General features: G+C 42.0%; 1 protein-coding gene across 5 annotated transcripts in view; it reads right to left on the bottom strand.

Annotated features, from left to right (window-relative positions):
• Positions 1–22,340, bottom strand: part of trps1 (trichorhinophalangeal syndrome I) — a 116,749-nt gene that overhangs the window by 77,220 nt on the left and 17,189 nt on the right. For all 5 annotated transcript variants that reach the window (XM_019254815.2, XM_019254814.2, XM_019254816.2 and 2 more), the window contains exon 2: positions 18,593–19,105. In XM_019254815.2, coding sequence (XP_019110360.1) covers positions 18,593–18,605 — 13 coding nt within the window. In that variant the 5' untranslated portion in view covers positions 18,606–19,105. The remainder of the gene's footprint in view (positions 1–18,592; positions 19,106–22,340) is intronic.

Genomic DNA, 22,340 nt, shown 5'->3' with positions numbered 1-22,340 from the left:
TTAGTTTGTGGAGGAGTGGCAGATGCCTCACAGGAGAAGGGACAGAAAAGGATGAGAGTTAGGGATAGGCGGCATGGAGACGGACAGACTTTTCACACTTGACGAAAGAGAAGAAACACCTGAACACTTTCCCCCTCCTCCCACCTCAGATGCTCCTTTTCCCTCTTTTATTTGCTCGCTACTACTATTTCTCCTACTGGTGTGAAAGCATGGGAGGAGGTAGAAGTGTGTGTGTGTGGGTGGGTGGGTGGGTTTGCTACGTGTGTGTGTGTGTGTAAAGCGGAGACCTGACAACTTCCCCTCAACTTCCTGTGATCAGAGCTCGGGGGTTGCTGGGGGACAACCAGGAAATTACACACACACACACACACACACACACACACACACAAAGTGGGTCGTAGAAATGTGAGCAGACTGAACAATAAACTGATGTGTTTGTTTTACGTTAGTGAACAGCAGTGCATTTAAGACTGTTTAACTTCATAATATTATTTTACATGAAAATATATATGTAATTACAGCACATAAAAGTAATAACCACAAGCACCTGCATGATGTAATACATCGGACGCTGTGTCCACAATGGAGGCTATTGTCAGTAGGAAAAGAGTTTAATCCAACGACACACAATACACACATCCGAATACACAAGACACACAAATAGACAATAAAAGAACACACGCACGCAGACACAAAGAACAAAAAAAAAGAGGAAGGAGGTAGCAGCACAGCCCAATATTTCACAATAAAAGCTGAGATTAATTCCCTGCATTACACTCTATGTTTAAAGCACATGTATGCGTTCATGTAGGTGACTTTTAACGGGAAAAAAAGAGACAGAACTCGAGTGTGAACACTTATTCGTGGGTACAGATGTGCTCAGGTCCCCCCACACACACACACACAGAGCAAACACACAAACACACAAACACATGCATGTGAAGGACACTGAGACAGTTTAGAAAAAGCCTTGGGGCTCAGTCTGAGCTTTCATTTCCTCTATCCTGCATAACAACTGACAGATACACGCACGCACACAGATATAGACAGACAGACAGAGCGGATGGTTATGAGACTTTTGTCCTGCCCCGAGGGACAACGGAGGTAGACAACTAGCTCTAAGAGAATTACTAGAGAACCCCATTCTGCATTAAAACAATCAAGATTCTCCTCAACAAAACAGACTGTCTGAGACGAAAATTAACCAGAGAAATTACAGCAGTAACAAAGTTGGAACTATTTCACCGTAACAACAAGGCTTTACACTTATAGCTAAAGAGATTATCTGAGCAACGGAGTTATAATCATCCATCAGCGACCACCAAACGGAAGACGCTGAGGAGTTTTCTGCAAATCAGCATGTATTCTTTTTTTATAGCTGTTATTAGGGCTGGGTATCGATTCAAATTCCAAGAATCGATTTGATTCCGATTCTCAAGACTGAGAATCGATTATCATAATCCAATCCAATCCGATCCGATCCCGATTTGGGTTAGCGTTATTAAAACCATTTTTTTGGTCGCCTGAAGCCCTCGTTTTCAAAAACGGAATACGGGCGCATATCTTTGCAAACGTAACCCGCAATCGCCTCAGTTATTTTAAGAGAACGTACAGAAGTGGCTGGTAGTTGTAGTTTTCCTTGAGTGTTTTGTCTGTAGTTTTATTATATTTCCGGTGAATTTCCATTTTTCCCAGGTTCATGAACGCATCATAGTCATTCCGACGGCCGTTGAATGCACCTCACATGTGTGAGACGCCGTAGTGTAGTTTAAACCCGGTGCACGCCTGTTTCAATTCAATGACGCGACTAGTGGGGTTAAAGTTCACCGGGGGAAAATGTATTAAAAATTGTATTTAATTAAATCGATTTTTAGATTTATGAAATGATCTTAAGGAATGAATATGCAAATCGATTCAGAATTGGAAAATCGATTTTTTCAACACAGGCCTAGCTGTTATTGTCTAAAAAAAGAAACACCTGAAGCTTTTAGTTTTCAATCTGTAGCAGTTATAGAAGACCATAGGAGCAGGGTTCAAATGTCAGGCTGAAGTCTGAAGGCGCCTCACAAAAACTTGATGAAGTGTCAAGTTTTTCTTTTAACTTCAGGCTATCATTCATTCTGCAGGAGCAGGTGTCACATTTTCACAGGGAGGAGAACTAGAGACAGAGAGAGAGAGAGAGAGCTTCCTCTCCTCTTAAATGTGACAAAAGTTCTTCTCTTAATTAAAGCTGCCGTTTTGTCACGCGGTGGTGCAGCGGCAGAGGAAGGAAGAAAAAAAAAACGTCCATGAGTTCTTGTGAACTCACATCCATCCATGCTTCTCTCACTCGTTTTCATCTTTACTCATCACACACAGACACACACACACACACACACACACACACAGACACACACACACACACAGACAGACAGTAAGCTTTCCTGTGCTAGGGGAAGTTGCAGGTCGTTGCGACATCGAACGTTTGAGATAAAACATCCTTAACACACATGCACAGTTGAAGAGTTTAGTTAAGGGTTACCGTAAAAGGGTTGACAGGAATACATTTAATTTTCAAAGTTTATGAAGATGCTGCACATGCACATAAACACAAATATACAGGAGTGTGCAAAGTTCAATAAAGACATTGCAAGTGTCACACCCAAAGTGACTCCTCTATGTTCGCACATCACCCTATCACAGTCCATATTTCCTCATGAGCTTGCCAAATCCATCAACTTCTCACAACGATACAGAGCTGAATCAGTAGGAAATTACCCCAATAAATGTCACTAAATAACAAACAGATGCTGATTTACACTTTTAATATTAACAAGGGGCAACAAACTGACAGAGTGAAACAACTGCATTTCGCAATCACAAACATTTTGCTATCTTTGACCATTGGGCCACCAGGATTCCCCTGATCCACATTTTCTCACGGCGGAACACAACATACACATGGCTTGTTGATTAGATATACATATGATGGTTTGAAAGCTGACTCCTACTGTAATTTAACTATAATCTCACCAGGATACAGCAACCTGTACTTTACCACAAAGGCAGCCGTAACGTGCATTGACCTAATCTGATGTCCATTCTTAACACGATGAACTGAAATCGATCACCTGTGATCATCTGACTCAGGGTGCGCTTGATGATTTCATGGAGGACAGGGGGGGCGGTGTTGTCTTGACACGCGATTTCTGACTGAAATATCAAATGTCATCAACCTTTAATCGTGTATTTTGGAGCACATGCAATGCATTTTGGATAATAACTGGAAAAAAAGAGCAAGCCGTGGTGTATAAATAGAAGCCATGTAAGCACCTGCTGTGGAAATTTACTTTGACATCAGATTTTTTATTTATTTTTTTATCATATCTGACCTGAGGGCTGACGCAGCATTGCACCTGACTTGTCTAATAAAAGCAACATGCACAATTTATCCTGTTGGATTTCTAGCACTACAGCGTACAGATAGATGTCGGACCTTGCTCCACACATGTGTGGACTCCACACGGAGTCCACACATGTAGCTGAAACATCCCGCTGTACTGAACCCGAAGAGACTCAATGGTAGCGTGACACTTTCTGCCGTAGGGTTGCCATTGTGCTTTTCCTTCAGCCTTTTGTGTGCGTTTTTTAAATATTCCTGTACATTTACTGTGCCTGCCAGATGTCAGAGATTAATTAGGATTATGAATATAAAAGATAGTGACATACAACGTCTGTCAGCTTCAAAAGCCCAAAGATAAGTCTGAAAATCTTCGCGCTTGATTTCCGAAGACAGAAATCTTGATCTCACCCAAAGGAGGCCTATTTTTCTGACGGCGTTATCTCCAACGCGCGTTAGCTATCAGCCTGCCAGTCCTCGAAATAACGATGTGCTCACATGTGAAAAGGACAGAGCTTAACACACCCTATCTCACCTGTTCTGTCAGAACTTATCAGCCTTTTTTTTTTTTTTTTTTTTTAGTGCGCGCTGAGGATAAGCACCTCAACTAGATCAGGACTCCTTAAGTAGGTCAAAGATTTACAAGAGATTCAGGTGTGGATCAGTAATAAGAGCAAAGGTATGTAATCTTTAGTTCTCACACCCATCTAACATGCAAGAATGGACGCGCACAAACACATGGAGTTTAGTACTTAAACCTATCTAGCTGTTACTACACCCTAAATCCTTTCATCTCTTATTTTATACCCGGCCCCTCCCTCTGTCTTTCCCTTCTTTTCATCTCTTTTTATTCATCTCTAATCTCTCTCTGATCTGTGCCGCTGATGAATGACAGTAAAAAAAAAAAACTGGTCTGTGTGCTGCTCAGAGTTTCTTCCTTTTTTCCATGTTCAGTTTTTACAGCTATTGACAGCTGTAAGTGTCTTCTGCATGTTCGAAAACGTTCCGTAACCCTGAGGCCAAACACAGATTGTGTATTGTAAAATGTCAAATATACATGGGCATCAGTAGGGAAATTAGCCAAAGGTACAACTGACTGTCCCAATCTATTTGCCTGTTGGCTATACCCCCATGCCTTCAATCACTACCTGTTGCCTGTGCTTAATATTTGCACTTGCACCATTACGCTTCAGTTATGCATGAGTCTAACATAACAAACCACAACTCTGGCAACAATTCAAAAAGTGGAAGGCATGCCAGACTCTCTGCAAACGCCGAACAATTCGGAATTGTTTATCATCTGGGATTGATTTACTCAGAAACTATCATAGTTATTTGGCAGCTGACTATAAGATTTCAGACATCAGACACTCATCTCAGTCTAATGAACTGACCCTGTTGGAGGGGGGGGGGGGGGATACCCGAAATTTCCACCAAATCTGTCCAAAGCTCGACATACTCGAGGAAGAATATTAACTCCTCCTCTCCTTGTTGTTATCGGTTATTATTCAACCTGAAAAACCTGCAACTCTGCATGTTTCTGGATACAAATTGACACAGGTCTAATCTCTACAAAGAAAAGAAAGAACATCCGACTGTGGGAAAGATAAATACAAAGAAAGAAAGAAAGAAAGAAAGAAAGAAAGAAAGAAAGAAAGAAAGAAAGAAAGAAAGAGAGGGAGAGAGAGAGAGAGAGAGAGAGAGAGAGAGAGTTACATGGAAAGAATAAAGAGATACAGTTAAATTAATTGAGGTTAATACGAGTGAAGTCGCAGATAAACAGACACTTAGTCCAGTCTGTGATTTATATTTCACACTATTTCATTTCATGTTACACAGGAAATTGAACATCTATCCGTCAGATTTTGGCGTCCTTGTGTTTGGCTATGGAAATTGACAATAAATGTTCTTCAACTTTAGAGAAAGACAGAAAGACAGACAGAGAGAGAGAGACATTGACACACAAGTAGAATGTGGGAGAGATTTAGGAAGACGGCCCGAAAGGGAAGACGCAGGGAGACAGAGAGAGGACAAGATGTGAATTCATTGCCTTAAAAGCAGCTCTGAGTCAACAGTGTGATAAGAATCAGACGGCGCGCACACACAGACACACACACATAGCACACACACACACACACACACACACACACACACACACACCGACACACAATCTGTGAATTTTTACTTTGAACCTCTTTGGACAGATAAGTAGATAAGAAGTGTTCAATTACTGTTCAATTATGGTTTGTGTGTATACGTGTGAATGTGTGTGTGTGCGAATGTGTCAGAGGCGGAGAAAGAGAAAGCCAGTGTGAGACAGGAGCAAGGATGAGATTCTTTCCACCTATGTGTCATTTCCTCTCTCCCTCTCTCTCCCTCTCTCTCTCTCAATGCATTACCCCTCTGCACTCTCTTGCCATAATTTCACTGTAACAAGACTTTCTATCAATCCCTCTCCTTCTCCGTGGGCCAACCTCGCGCTATCACCCTGCCATTCGTGGCACATCTCCCTGAAGCAATGAATTCAACTACCCTCAATAAAAGAAAAACGGATTTGCGCTGTCAAACTGAGTTAACAACAAATACATAGGCGATTTCCAGCTATCTGACAATGTGTCACGAGGTGATCGAATGAAAAGTAGTCCTGTCTGATCTCTGTAACAGAACTGTCTTCTCTCTTGCCGTGGAATAAAAGACAGGTCAGAGGTCAGAATCAGCTGTTAGGAGCGCTTGTGGTGCTGGTAGACCAGTCGGTGACCTACTCCAAGTCATGTTGGAAGCAGACCCCTGAACCTGGTGAAGTTCTGGTCCTTTATGTGGCCGTTGTGAGGTGATTAACAGAAGAGAAGAAGCGGAAAGACATCTTTATTTTTACTGACACCAGGGATGGAAACGTTACTCTAGGTGGTCTGTGGTCAGTCTGTCTGTAATATGACTGAAATATCTCAACGACGGCTGAAATTGGATTGGACATGACATTTTGTTCATGGTCCCAAGAGGATGAATCCTGATGAGGTTGGTGAACCTCTGACTTTTTATTTTCTAGCATCACCACGAGGTTGACATTTGTGGTTTTGATCGAAATGTCTCAACCACTGTTGGATGGACTGCCATACATCACTTTACATCTCACACCATCATTCGGTCAAAATGTGTCCAATACTTTCATAAATATAGCCAAACGAATGACATTCCCATTGTGAATTAATCCACCATGTGTTTACACATTAAATCAATTAATTGTTTGTTTTATGAAATGTCAGAAAAGTCCAAGGTGACATCTTCAAATGTCGTGTTTTCTCTCAACCGCTGTCTAAAAAAATAAATCTATCTAGTTAACAGAGATGTGCAGAAAATTATTTTGTTAATTTTGCTAACAATGACTTAAATTATTCCTTATTTAATTAAGAATTATTTTCAAAGAATCACTGATATAACTACCTCTGTACGTGGACTGTACAACCCCTGGACCTTTTTCTGTCCTGTCCTACAGAGTGAAGAAGAGGGTGGAGTGACTGGTCCCAGAGGTGTTTTTTGCACATTGGAAATTTGTCAAGAGTTTATCAAGATGGGGCAGCGTTCAAGCACGCAAGAGTAGCAGGGCAGCGTGGCAGAGTGACTAAAGACTAAAGTATCCTTCAACCGCAAGGCCAAGTTATCTCCCCTGTGACTGGAAGAATCCACCCTGCCAAAGTGTCCTTGAGCAAGACACACGAATCCCCACCGGTCCCAGGGGTGCTGTTCTGTAACGGAGGCTGCAATTTAAGGGGGGGAGATGAAAAGAGAAATCTCACTACAGGGGATCAATGGAGTATCACAAAAAGCCTGCAAGCTAAAGTCACCAAAGTTCCACGCCTCACCTCACCACAAAACACTCTGGTGGCAAATTATCTGCCTCCCCCTCCTTCTGTCTATGTGGCACTCTTTTCTCTCACTGCCTTCCTCTTTCTCTCTCCTCCTGTCCTATTATGGACATAGCAAAAGAGTCGCCTGTCAGGACGACTAAAGGTTTGATTCACCGTCTGTCCCTGTCTTAATGTGCGTGTGTGTGTTAGATAGCAGATAAGAGCCATATATAAACAGCACTTGAAAGCAGAAATGTAAATGTTTAGAAGTCACAGCAGAACACAGACCATATCAAGATACCAGAGAGAGCAAGAGAGAGAGAGAGAGAGACAGGGAGAGAGACAGACAGAGAGAGAGACAGAAGAAGAAGAAGAAGAGATTAAAGCAGAGTTCACACCAGGAGAACTAACACAAGTCTGCAGTGAAGACTCAAGCCAGACTCCAGTCGTCAATAAGGCTTAGTGGATTTTAGCATCTCAAAGCTACGCATCCAATGTCTTAATCTGTTGCTGAATGTAAGGGAATGCATCAAGTTTGAAAAGTCTGAGCAGTTGGATGTATTGGACGCCAATGTAGCTCGGTCATTTCAGGACTTCATGCTAACAGGCAACTTTTTTAATGATATACAACGCTCACAGAGGCCAGCGGGTGATTTTTGAAATAAAGTACTGAAGCTCTGCTGATGTTTTCTGGTCATACAATCACATTCATGTCCCTTAGAATACAGGGAAGGTTGTCCCCTCTGAATAAGGCACGTATTTGCAACTGGAAACATCAAGTGTGTGTGTTAGTGTTTTCCCCTAATCTCTAATCCCTGTTTTAAACATGTCTTTTAATGATACCATCATTGTTCCTGAACATAAAAACACAGAAGGCTCCGTCTCTGAGAATTATTTTTTTTCTTCCCCTAATCGATTTGGTGTGATGGATGGCTCTAAATACTACAATACCCATGTGCCTCAGCTGCTGTTCCTGTGAAAAAAAGAAGATTCAGACACCGTTCGACTATCTGACAAGCTCTTCGACAGCAGTGTGCTGACACCTCACATCTTCTAGTCTTAACCGGTTTTACTTTTCATGCAGCTGCAAAATGTAGATCAGGGTTTTTTGGGGGTTTTGTTCTAAGTTTGTGAGTGAGTTAGTGAGCCAGTTTCAGGAGGAATTCCGCTTTAAAAAGTTGGTAAAAGCTCTTTACACTCAAACATAAAAAAAAAAAAAAAAAATTCAGATACTGACTTTCTTTTAGACAGCTGAATTTATCTTTTTGAACTGGATTTTGTTGCTGAGGGTGTTTTAGAATGACGGTGTAGATGTTCATTTCTCGACGTTACCCACATTATTTATTAAAATCTCACACCTTCGTCTAATTGGCAGTTTCTCCCGCAAAGCGTGCTGTTAACTCGAGCTCCAGCACTCAGAGTGAAGCTGTAAGCAGGCTTCATGAATCAAATGTGACAGGTTTCTTGGGATAATGTCAATTCTTGCAGATTTTATGAGCTCTGTGAGTGTGTGCATGTGTGTCTCTCAGAGTGTGTGTCATCCTTGCAGTTGAGCGTGTTTGTTTTCTAAGTATACTGTATATGCATGCTTACTTGAGAGCACGCATGTGAACTTGCGGACACTTGCACAAACGTGTGCTTGTGTGTGTGTGTGTGTGTGTGTGTGTGTGTGTGTGTGTGTGTGTGTGTGTGTGTGTGTGTGTGTGCACGCGCACGTGTGCTTGCGCTGTGATTGTTAGCAGAAGCTCGTTAACCTCAGAAGTCATTACCACAGCCCTGAGGTTTACGCCAATTAGACAAAATAAACGACAAGCGAAAAACAAAACAGACAAATGAAAAACAAGAAGAGAGAAGAAAGTGATTACTGGGGGAAAAATTAAAGTGATTATTTTCACCAATTTGGGAACAAAAAAAAAAGCTGATTTAAATGACATGACAGTGGTGCAAAAAAAAAAAAAAGTAATTATTGAAGTAAGAATAGAAAGTGATCATTGGAGTACAACAACACATTAGACTCAATAATTAGATCTAATGCAACTCAAGGAAAAAAACGTGATGAGCAAAAGAAAACACTATTAAGGAGGAAAGGAACTAACTACAGGAGATCACTGAAAAGAAATAACTTCAGGACAGTGACTGTGTATGTGAGAGTGTGTGTGTGAGAGAAAGAGAAGTGTCGTATTTTCACATCACTGCCTCTGTGTAGTCTCTTTTTTTTCCTTTTCTCAAGACGTTTTTGTTTTTACAGCTTCACCATGGGCAGACCAGACCGCTGTACACATTCATACACACAAATACACTATCTCTCTCTCTCACACACACACACACACACACGTATTCCCATACACACAGACCCCTAAAGGGGCCTTTTTCCACATTCGGCCATATGGTGCAGACAGGCGCACGGAAACAATTCTCTAAAAACAACACACACTCTGCACTTAGAAATCTGCCACACAGCTACACACACACACACACACACACACACACACACAACATACAGATTCTCTCTCTCTCTCTCTCTCTCTCTCTCTCTCTCTCACACACACACACACACACACACACACACACACACACACACACAGGACAGTTAAACCTGCTGAATGAATTGCTGCCTTGTTCAGTAGTGCATTAATGGCAAGGAACCTGCCATGGAGATTACCTACCACACACACACGCAGAGGCTCAGCATTAAGCATTCTAGGGCACTTATCCATTAGAGAGGTTAGTTATTTTCCCCAGTCTAAAAGTAGGTATTCAACTTAATATTCCAACAGAGAAGGTTATAAATCTACTCTGTTAAGCAGCTGTGGCAGATGTCTGTGAAAAGCTGGAACTCTTCAGGACCACAGAACGGAGCTTGCCCAGTTACACTAATGGCTAGTATTTGACTTATTTGGCACCAGACGATAGTGCTGTCAAAAACAACAATGAAAACTAAGTAGGAGAGCATGTCTATCACCTGTCTGGTGCACTAACAATGCTGCGCTGCCAAAACATAACAGACATAACTTATACTTTACTTACTTCATAGCTGAGGACTGAAAAAGCATCATGAGGTATATACATTTTTATCTAGTTAACAGCTGGCTGGAAAACTTGTGCCAAATGACAGGCATCCAAATTTTGAGATAAGGAACATAAACATATACAGTACATTAAAAAGTCAATTGTCACTACATGACGAGTGAACCGGCAGCTGTTCTGAGGCTGAATCACGAGCCAAACTGAAGCAGATCTTAACTAAACAACACACAGACGCCTCCTTATTAAGTCTGCCTCGACATCATTACAACATTAATCTGATGCTGATACAGTCTTGTATCTCTCTCCCTGTCTTTTGCTCTCAAATCAATTCAGCGCAGTCGCATTTCTATCAATATGCCAAAGTGTTGGAATCATTAACAGTAATAATGTTTTTAAAAATGAGCTTTTAGTCACAGCTTTATTTTCAGTGAAGGTATTTAAATCAATCCCTCTGCCAATCTCTCATTGTCCTCTTTTCCCTCTTGCAGTCAAAGACACAGCAGGTCCTCCAATATTCTTCACAATATGGAATGCTTCATGTTCCATTACTGACAATTGGCTCTGAAAGAATTCAGGAGTCGAATTCAACAGTGTTTGTTATTGCAGTCAAACGTATCCGAGGGACTCAAAGCAGCTGGAGTGAAGAACGTCCGATTTTCCAGGTCGACTTTCTCAACACTGATTGGTTGAGACTAAATAAGTGACTTCTGTAAGACACGATGCAGAGAGAGGGAGCAGCACTGAGTCATCTCACACAGGGCAAAACTTTTTTTTCCAGTACGAGCGGGACGTAACTGGCTCTGACATACGTTTTAACAATACACTAGATACAGCAGTGTGTACAAAAGGTAGGGCTCCCAGTACTACTGTCAGATGCTCTAATGTAATATGTACCACAAGCTAATACCATTAGCTGCTATTGTTGTTCCAGGTAATGACTGGCAAGACAGACCGGATCAGCTACGACAGTGCAGGAGCTTTAATATTTAAACAAAGTGCATAACTCCACATTTTTCACCACCCAAGTCTGCCCCCAAGGGCTGAAACCATTCCAGCATTGAGAAGGAACATCCAGCGTTGGCAATCATGACATTAACAAAGAATGCATTACTGGCCATAAAAACACAGCATACTGTACAGCATGTTTACACAAATACCCCAAGTCAACATCTGTCTTGTTCTTGTTGGCCTTGCTCCTTCCTTCCTGTTTATATTTGATGACAATTTTGTGCCCACATTGATCCAGAGACCAGCTCTCCCCCCTGCACTCGCGTTGGCAACACAGTCAAACAAACACAGCAGCCTACTGTGAAACTCACAGCAGCATGGTGACTGATTCGCTTGTATTTGGCTTTGATGGGCAACCTGGACCAGAAAGAACTACCAGTTGGAACTATCTGTCAGCCCCCAGCTACTCTGTTTTTTATTGTTCTGGCAAGTTGTTTTGTTGCTGCCAGGCAGCCTGGCTGCTTTAGGGTGGTTGCGCTGGCTGCTAAGATGCAGCACCACCGCTAGCCACTAGCCCGTCAGCTCCCAGCAGCTCCGTCTTTATCGTCTCGGGTAGAGAAGCTGGTCCTGCCGAACTGGCAGCGGCACTATCAGCAGCAGCCTGAGCCTCTCCCTCTCCCTCTCTCCCTCTCTCTCGCTTTCACTCTCTGCCTTTGTTGCATTTCTTCAGCAGTGGACTCTGGCTCACACAAATCTGCATAGATTCTGACAACATGTTATAAACTGTGAAGCAATCCATAAAAACCACCGTGCACGCGTAACTAGAAATTGACTGATCTCGTCCAGACTGTCATGTCAGGATATAGGTGGATAGTAAAAGTTGCCAGAGTGATATAGAGAACCTCCACAAGTGGTAAAGGCATGTCACCCATATGACTAATACATGGTAAAAAAATGTCGTGTATCAGCAAAGTGCTCCTTAAAGCATAAAAAAAGTCCAGTTTTTGTCAATATAAGCAGCCACATTTGAGCTGACTTGGCAATAATTTCTGTACCTCAGACAAGGCTGCGACTGCAGAGTGATTTTTCCTTCCAGACATACCAGCAGCAGCACACAGCTGTATAGTTCACCAGCATATGGATTAAATAAATACAGTCTGCACAGAGCTTGTTAACACTTGTTCACTGTTGTAGCCAAACTGAACCAAGAAAAAAAAAAAAAAGACACACACACACCCACATCTGTGCACATCAAGACGAAGGCACGCACGCAAGTTGCATGCGCATAAACACAAACAGGTAGCCTGACGCACACAGGCAAACATCATTAAAGAGTAAATTTGGAGATGAATGGGCGTAGCACGGGTTATTGTGGGAGCATGCAGTGACACATACACAAGTCTAAAAGCTCAGGAAGCACGCACAAACATGCACAGAGACAGATATATTGTATATAGACAACGGGGGGATGTTTTTGATGAGCACTAAGTGGCATATGTGTGTTAACATTGAACAAAAACTCCATCATTTACAACACCCAAGAAACCACCAACAAAGTGTGTGTGTGTGTGTGTGTGTGTGTGTGTGTGTGTGTGTGTGTGTGTGTGTGTGTGTGTGTGTGTGTGTGTGTGTGTGTGCGCTAATAAACACACCTAACCAGTTTTTCCCCCATCAGCATTACTTAAGGGTCTAGTGAAGACTTGTGTTTTGTTATGTTTTTATGTTACCGTGGGTCTCCTTCATGGAGTCTGCCATTTGTAACTGCCATGTTTCTACAGTAGCCCTTACTGGACAAATTATACACTGGCTCTAGATGGGGTCTTCTATGTTTTTCATGAATTTCAAGGCCACAGTAGTTTCTCATACACGCTAGAATGGAGAGGGTGAAATAAGGGAATTGTTATTCCCAACTACACCTTTAGGTGTCACAAAATCCTCCACACTGGTCTTTGAAAGTGGAAATAGGCTTTTTTATTTCTAGACTAAATGAACAAACAAACTTATCGTCATGTTTTCCTCTAATGTCAACATTATTCTTCCTCTACCATAACAAAATAATACAAGTGGCAATCTGCAACTATACCTCTAGGTGTCACTAAATCCTACACAATGTTTTTTTTTTTGTTTTAACTTATCATTGTGAAGTAAATGTTGATTGCACTGACTAAACGAAGGGGCCAAATCACGTTTTTTGCTGTCATGTTGACGTCTAATGTCAACATTACTCCCACCATGACGCCAATGTGAAAACCCTGCTGTAGTTACAGGTTTGTACGAAGCAATAATGTAACTCAAACTATGTTGTTACTGTGCAAAGTACATCATTACAAGAGCATTTGCGACAATTCTAGTTTACCTCGTAGGTGAGCATGCTTCTTTCTTCTCTCTTATTTCCAGAATGGATGTGATCATTTCTTCACGTAGCTAGACTTCGAGGAAACAGAAAGCGATACGGTCTTTGCAACAGCAGCACAACCAATAACACTACTTGGAAACTGTGTTCAAGTCTCATATATGCATCGACCCGCACACACACACATGCACAGAACTTGCTCACATTTGACTCAGACAGGTCCATAGACTTACATATAACAGACGCCTGTCTCAGACACACACACACTCAAAGAACAGGCTTGGAGTGTAATCCTGTGGTATAATAACAGTGAAATACTGAACCACTAGTTGGGGTCTGGTCTCCCTCTAGCTATGTGGTCAGTTGCTAAACCTAATCTGATTAATGGATTTCAACCCCAAGTCTGCTACAAACACAGAAACAGACAGAGAGGAAGATAAATTGTTAGAAGCTATGAAAACTAGGTTAGGTGCACTGCCCCTGCTTTGCCTAGTTACCATTCATAATCTGATTAATGGATTTTTTTCCCTCCAGAAAAGCAGCCTTGAAACCAGTGGTGGAAAATTAACACACAAAGCAGCCAACAAATGCCAGTCAGCTGTGGCTGTTTAAAGTAGTCCCTACAGACAAAGCACACTAACAGGTGGATGGGAGCAGAGAGTGAATTTCAGAGGTTTTTTAAGTGAAAACTCAATAATAACGATTTGTTTTTGTTTGTTTGTTTTTAAGTTTCTGCAACCGGGATGGCTTAATTTCTGATTTGGATTGTCGGCCGACCATCGGCGCGCTTCATTAACTGTTCCCTCTCGATATGAAGTAGGTCTGGCCCATATGCGGCTGCCAGATTTGACAAGATTTGAGGGCTGCAAACTTGGGGCCACTCTTGGATGAGAATGAGCTCCAGTTAGCAGTACTGGGGCTAGCTCTGGGACTCAAGCACCCCTATGGACTTGGCCCGAGATTCAGAAGAGGCATGCATATATGTGGACCAAGGTAGAGTCATTCATCATGACTTTGGCATGAGTCTGGGAACTATAGACATGCCAAAGTAAAGCCGTTACTGGGTGGAGCAAATTTAACAACCTGGGTAAACATAGAATGATCATTAGGCGGCGTATGGACAAATACAAATGTGACACACTGTGAGGAGCCCCATATAGTGATGAACATAATGGTTTTTGTAGATCAGTGACTCTCCACTTGAGTCCTGAAAGCATTACAGCTTCGAAAGCTGTTGTCAATAAATCTGGGTGGTCAGCCCAAATTTTGTCAATATATTAAAGACAATGCAACCAAAACAAAATAAAGTCTGCTTCCTACTAGCCAGACGTAACCAGACACAGACTCTGCACAGAAACCCATGCAGAGAAAGACACACACACACACACCTGTCACTTTGATCTCTGATTGATTCTGTGCCCTTTAAAACAAGTCGATCATTAATAAACCAACAAATTAAGTCATTAATTGCAATGACAGCTAATGACGCCTCCTTTATTAATCTTTGTCTGCATAATTAATAACCCTTAATTGGAATTAATTGGAATTCATTGCTGTTTGGGATCTGGGGGACAAGGAGAAATCCTGCCGTGCATGCACGTAGAAGAAAGGGCAGAGGTTGGATGCCCTCTGTGCTGAATGATGAATGGGTATTTGCTGCTGCCCAACACACACACACACACTCACACACAGAAGGAAACCCAAAAACTTGGCATGTGTGTGGGGTAAGAAGATGAGCTCAATCATCACACACACACACACACACACACACACACACACTGAACAACCTGATGACCCATTTTGCACACATAGGTCAACAGGTAACTCACGTACATTCGTTCGCACTTTCTTCTTGAACCGGCTTCTGGCACGACTTTTGCTTGCACAAAGAAAGAGCCAGGGTGACACACAGAGACACAGAGAGGAAGAGGTCTACTGACAGAAGAGTAGGAACAAACACACGGGGATACGCTGACTCTGAGGAGCGAAACTCGTTTGTGGGGCACTGCATCACAGAAATAAACCTCTGAGTGTCTTCGTATTGTGTGTGTGTTTGTGTGTTAGTGTGTAGCATGAGAGTGGAACTCGCTCGTAGGCCTGACTGAATTGTCTCTACTCAACATTCCTCAGTTTTCTGAAACTCTGAAAAAAACAAAAACAGCCAAATCTGACTTGTACTAGCACATCAAAGACTACGTTATACCACAACACACATATGCACACGCAAGCGTGCACATGTGTGTATACACAGTTGAAGGCATGCAAACACATACACATACGTAGACACAGCTGGGCATGGGCAAGCGCACACACACACACACACACACACACACACACACACACACACACACACACACACACACACACACACTGACAGACCACAGCTAAAAGCATCAAGCAGCTCAAAGCAATCCGCCCTGCTGAATAACATCACCAAGCAAAGCCACCATACCGCATAATGAAAAACATACACAAACACACACACATACAAACACGCATACACACATATGTCCACGCTCATATGCTCAGGAGGGCCTGGTGCTTACACACCCAGCAACATATATTCAGGCTTGTGCTAATCATCTACTGTATCTATACAAACACGCTGAAATAACAGACATCCATAAAAGCGCACAGCATGAACACACACCAAGCAGCGAGCCAAGGAGCCTCCCCGAATTTGTCCTTAAAGGGTCAGTTCACCCAAAAAGATGACTTATTTTCCCCACTCAGCCCAAGTGGCGTTTAGCCTTTTGAGACAGTTTAAGTTTTATTTAAGGAGATTTGGGGAAATTCTCCTCTAAGACTGCTGCTGCCACCACCCCAATATAATTAGAGCAAATGGAATTTTGTTTCTAAGCGCAGAAAAATGACATTTGTAAAACTCTTTCCAGAAACAATATCCCAGATATTTTGGATAACACAACACCGCACACATACGTCACAGTGGACATTTTTCACTTCTTTTTCTCTCTTTTATTTAAAACTTCGGCAGAAACTGTTCACAGTCAAAACTGTCGAGACAGCAAGAAAAAACAAAAAAAGGGGGTGGGGGGGATGAGTGTGTGCGAGAAAGAGAAAGGAAACAGACAGAGAGCTTCAGCGTGTGCGGTGACACAGGTGTAGGAGGATAACACAGCAGTTGTATGTGTATGAGTGTGTGAGTGTGTGTGTGTGTGTGTGTGTCTGCACTTGGTCCAACTTGATGACTGAGGAAAAATGCAGTCCTGAACAAATACTTTGTGTGTGTGTGTGTGTGTGTGTGTGTGTGTGTGTGTGTGTGTGTGTGTGTGTGTGTGTGTGTGTGTGTGTGTGCACCTTAAATGCACAGTCCTGATCCATCAATATATGCTCCATCACTATATGATGAACAAACTGCTTATTTTAGTAAAAATGTCACGCTCTCACACACATACAAACACCCACAACCTTGCTTGCTTGTAAACACACACACACACACACACACACACACGTATGATTTCAAGAGAAACAACAGAATAGAAGTAAACCCTTTATTATAATGCATCCTACACCACAAACCACTGCAGCTCAAGTGTTCACACTTACATAATCACCTCACAACTGTATGTATTTGCATTTCCTGTAGTACAATAAACCGTGTGTGTGTGTGTGTGTGTGTGTGTTGCCTGTTCAATCCAAACACTTGAGACGCCTTCATGAAACTGATTTGTAATGAAAGTTCAAATAAAGTTCCACCTCTCCTGTTGTGCGTCACTGTCCTGTAATTGCAGGGTCACTATCACCAATCAAGCAGATTCTGGCGTACTTTTTACACACACACACACACACACACACACACACACACTAACACACACACACACACACACACAGCCATTTATCAACATTTTTACCGCTGCAGTGTAGAAAAAGTTGTCAGCATTTGCAAAGCAGAATCAACAGTTATGTCAGAGAGGTTCGGTTTACAAGACACGGCTGGGAACAATTACTTAAATATTTTGCTCCGGGTACGTATGATCTTACCCGTCAAACAATTGACCATGTTGCTACCTCTAAACTTCACTCAGCGTAAGTAACTAACTAATGAGGTTTACTTAACCGGCGGGGGCAACGAAGTAGGCATGATTGAGGAGTGGGCAATTACTATAATAATAATAATCATACAAACACTTTTCCGCCCTCACAAGTGAAGCAGTTAGACCTGTAGACCACAGCATATGGGTAGCATTTTGAGACAACACACACACTCACTTCCTCCAACAGTGATGACTAAGAGCAGTTTGTCATGATACGTTCTCGGAGTAGTTCTGCACAAACGCCATTTTATCAGCAGTCATTCACGCTCCTGCACCTCATGTAGCTTAAAGGCAATGGTGCTAATTTGTGAAGTGTGTTCAGAGGCGGGGACGCCGGGGAAACTTTTTTCATTATTATTATTATTATATTATCATTTCATCTAAAAGAAATGGTGCATGTAGATTTATGTTTGTTTGTTTTTAAAGGTTAAACAAAAAAGTCTGACTCACTGTGCTAAAAAAAAACAAAAACAAAAAAACACGCACGCCCACCACGAACAAACACACACAAATTGTCTCAGACAGTGAATAAAATGTTTTCCAATGTGGCTTAATAAGGTCATAATGCATTTTTATTTTTAAACTACATAAATGGGAGCAATGTTTAAAAATGAAGGCTAACTCTACAGGATGAATAAAGATGTTTGTGCTAAATGCAAAAATTGGACTGAACAGAGATCAGTGAATAAACAATAATTACTTAAGATTTCAGCAATATATAAAAATAAATAAGAATAATCAGTTCATAAAATATAATTATCAATATTCAAATATTTTAAATCCTTCCTGTAATTACTAAATGTTACTGAGGCATGCCCTTTAAAACACATATGATAAGAAACTAAATGCTACTTTGCACTTTATGGTAAAGGTATAAAAAACTGTATTTCATTTGAAGTAGTTTTTGTGTCACGGATATTAACCATAATCCTGGGGGATTATTAATAAAATAAACAGTGAGTGGATTAAAACATAGGTGTCCTACCTCTGCTGTTCATCAGGTTATAAAAACATCATGGCTGACTCCTGGCCTTGGCATCAGCTCTGTCGAAGCGTCTCGAGTCGACCCAGTGCTGCAACGCTCCGTCCAGCAGCAGCCAACAGTTCGGCTACTGGCTCTCTGTACTCCACACAATATAATGGGAAGCAGAAACCAGGTTGTCAGGCCCACCAAACTAATATCCCACAATTTCTTTATCAGGTCCACGTAACTCCAAACAGGTCCGTGAACATCAGAGGAAAAACCTTTGTCTTAAGGTCTTAAACTCCACGTCCCATCAGCTTCTTTTTTGGTCCAGGGGCTGCTGCTCCTCTTATGCGTAACAGCTGGGCAATACAGCTTTGAGCTTGATCAAGTGTGTTGTAGATCCGTGTAAGAAGTATTATGCAGGCTGCCCTCCTTGCTGTCCGGTCTTTTTTTTTCTCCTTTTTTTTTTTTTTTTGGTTCTGGTTTAGGTCCTCAGTCACGGTTGTCAGAGTCCACCATCACTTTAACAACCTGCAAAATGGCAGAAGGACAAATAACGTTAGGAGCAGGAACATTCTGCAGCATTTACTGGAACCTGTTTGAGCCAGAGTTCAGACATTTTGTGCATATTTTACGTATGCGGGAAACTATTTTGTCCAGACTTCAGACATCCAAATTGACTGTCTGATCAAAAAGGTGCACAATAAGCAAAAGTATTTAGTTCCCTTAGCGGGTCAAACTCTCTAATTATACCAATTTTGTTTTATCACCAGAGTTGACAGCTGACAACGTCTTCCACATGTCAAGATTGTTTTAAGGCCCTGGGATAAAGTCAAGCCACTGATATTGTGTTCCACACAAATGTCAGAAAATATGTGCCAGAGACAAAGGGAAGCATCAAGCAGGAGTATCACTTTTCCTTTGTGCTTTTCTCCTAAATCTGCAGTTCAAACTCTGCACCAGCCGCCTTGTTAAAAGGCTTGTAGAGAAGGCCACACTGACTTTACAGCAAATACTTATTTTCAACGAGCTTGTGTATGTGCATGGAAGTGGAAGAAGTCGGTGCAGACTAATAACTATCTAATAAAACAAACACACTCGTGGTAACACACTCAGTCAGCTAAAAATACTTGAAATAAAGTGTTCAGTACAGTGTGCTGCCAATAAACTGGTGGCAAAAAAGCCACTAATAACACCACGAGGAATTCATTCAAATTAGAAAACAATTACAGCCTGTGGTAGCAATCAGTGGCAACAGCATATCATTTCTCTCTCGCTTTCGCTGGGTTTCTACAATTATTATTCACTCCATTTCAATATTGATCGCTTCGCGAATCAGAGCGAGGCGGTCATCAATGAGCAATTTCCAGGGATTAATAAATAAATTCATTGTCGCATATCAAGTCTCCAGTGGCTGTGACCATCGACAATTGTGTTTTCTTTATCTGGTAATTCTTGTGTTAAATGTCAGACTCTCCAGTTCTCAGTTCCCCCTTTTGTTGCCCCAACCACAAAAATCACCCCACCCACTCTGTCTGTTCCTCTCTCCCTCTCTCCCTCTCTCTCTTTCTCTCTCTCTCTCTCACCACAAATCTAAATCTGAGTCTGTATTTATACAAAGCCAGTTTCCTTAGGTCAGTCTGAGCAGTGTGTGTGTGCGCGCATTTGTGTGCATCAATGGTGGATAAGAAAAGTCTTCACACATTCATTCACAGCACCGTCTATATTTGGAGTTTCCTGATTCATGAAGCAATCGTTTTATCTCCTGCACATGTTAAACCATCTTTCTTTGGACATAACAGAGCTATTAATTTTAGATTTTTGTTGCACCACTGCCCTTGAGGTTTAAATGCAAACTAAATAAGCAAGACAGCAAAAGAGTTGGAACGGATCCAAAGGAAGGGCCTTCACATCCCAGTATACCTGTTGAGTGGTTTACCTGGTGCAGTGTGGTCCTGACCACATCCACATGCAGTTCTAACTCTGCATGGACTACAGATAGAACTGCAGAAGAGCTGGAGTGTGTCATTATCTTTATATATAAAAAAAAAGGATCTCTGATGTTTAAAAAGAAAAAACAAAAAGGGACTGCTGGCATGAAAACGTAAAGCACATTATGAGTCATTACTGAAATTATGAGTCATTTAAAAAAAAAAAAAGACCCTCCCATCTTAAAACAGTAATGTTTTTGAGGATACAATCATGTTTTGGAAATGAGTAGTTTGTGTGTTCCAGGTAGACGTTTTCAGAACGTCTGATATCTAACTGCTTTGAATGAATGTGAATGGACTCTTGACGCACACAGAAACACAAAGATCACAGTCGGCGGGATGTTTTCTCCCTGACTGTGAAATGACACTGAACACGCATATGCTTCCGGTTATTACATGATTGACCACATAATAGCATTAGCTATTAGAGCTGGAAGAAAAGTACGACTGTTTGCTTCAAGAACGAAAGACAGAAAAGGAATAACCGGAGGGCGACTTACTCATTAGTAGTACTCGCAACAGGAAAAGAGAAGTCAGAGAGAAGAGTTTACTTTTTCTTAAAGAGCGAGTGTGACTCTAAATATTTTCCCTGTGGAACTCTGACTAAGTCAATCTGCTGCTTACTCATTTACTCGATCACTGTCTTTCCCTGCCTCTCTGTTTTTCTCCTTATCCTCTTTTTTTTTCTTTATTTCTCCTCCATGACTTATCTCATTCTTTCATTCCCGTTAAAAACTCCCATTTCCACATCTCACGTCCATCAACGTTTAACTCTGTGTCTCACTTTTCCTCCCTTCTTCTCCCCTCCATCACTCTGTCTCTCCCATCAATCCATCACAGAGCTCTCTGTCATTTTCATAGGCTTCTTCTCCTGTCTGTTTTTCCAACTGTCATTGTGGCTGAGATTCCCCCCACCACCCCAACCCACCCCGCAACTCTCCCCACCCACCACAGCCGCCGCCGCCGCCTCCTGCGCTCCGACCCCCCTCCGCGAATGTGTGTGGTCCGGTCCGACTATAGACCGTTACATTGTCCCAGACAGGTTGGACTGCGCCACTAGCCAGCAGACGAGGGTGGGGGTGGGGGGTGGAGGGGGGCGGGGGTGTAGTGGAAGAGCGGGGGTTCCTAGGGAATGTTTGTTTTTCTGTTTCCAATTTGGTCCAGCCCGAGGAACTCCACACTCCGCTCTGTCTCAAACACACCATTCATGACGGCCTGACGTACATGATTACACACAAATACCCACTCACTAACTCCCCCGCTTGCGTGCGCGCACACACACACACACACACACACACACACACACACACACTGTACGTGCTCGCTGACAGCCACGCACGCTCAACTCAAATTCATTTTCAATCATTTTTACCATGAAACACAAGCCCTTTAATTTATCTTTGTTCTCATCTTTTATTGTTTTCTGATTTGTTATTGCTAATGCCGTTTCAAATGACATGGTGGTCAAACTAATTACGCTTGTTTCTTCCTCGTCTTTCAGTGATTTTTTCCCCCCCTCTGTCCCCGGAAAATGATCATCTTTGAAAGGCCTTTTTGATGTGTCTCGCTGCGTTTTTAGATGTTATGTAGACAGAGTTAAGCTCCATGTTCCACCAATTAGAGCACAGAGAGCACATTGTTTCATATTCGACTCAACTGTTCCATCTGAAATGGATTATTTTAGTTGGTTTTGTTGTTTGGATTCCAAATACACAATTCTGAACTTCGCATGTACTAATAAAACTTTATCTTGTATTGATACAAACAAACAGAGC

This window comes from Larimichthys crocea, chromosome XIII (genome assembly GCF_000972845.2).
Source record: "Larimichthys crocea isolate SSNF chromosome XIII, L_crocea_2.0, whole genome shotgun sequence".
NCBI lineage: Eukaryota > Metazoa > Chordata > Actinopteri > Sciaenidae > Larimichthys > Larimichthys crocea.
This window is presented reverse-complemented; position numbering and strand designations above follow the sequence as displayed.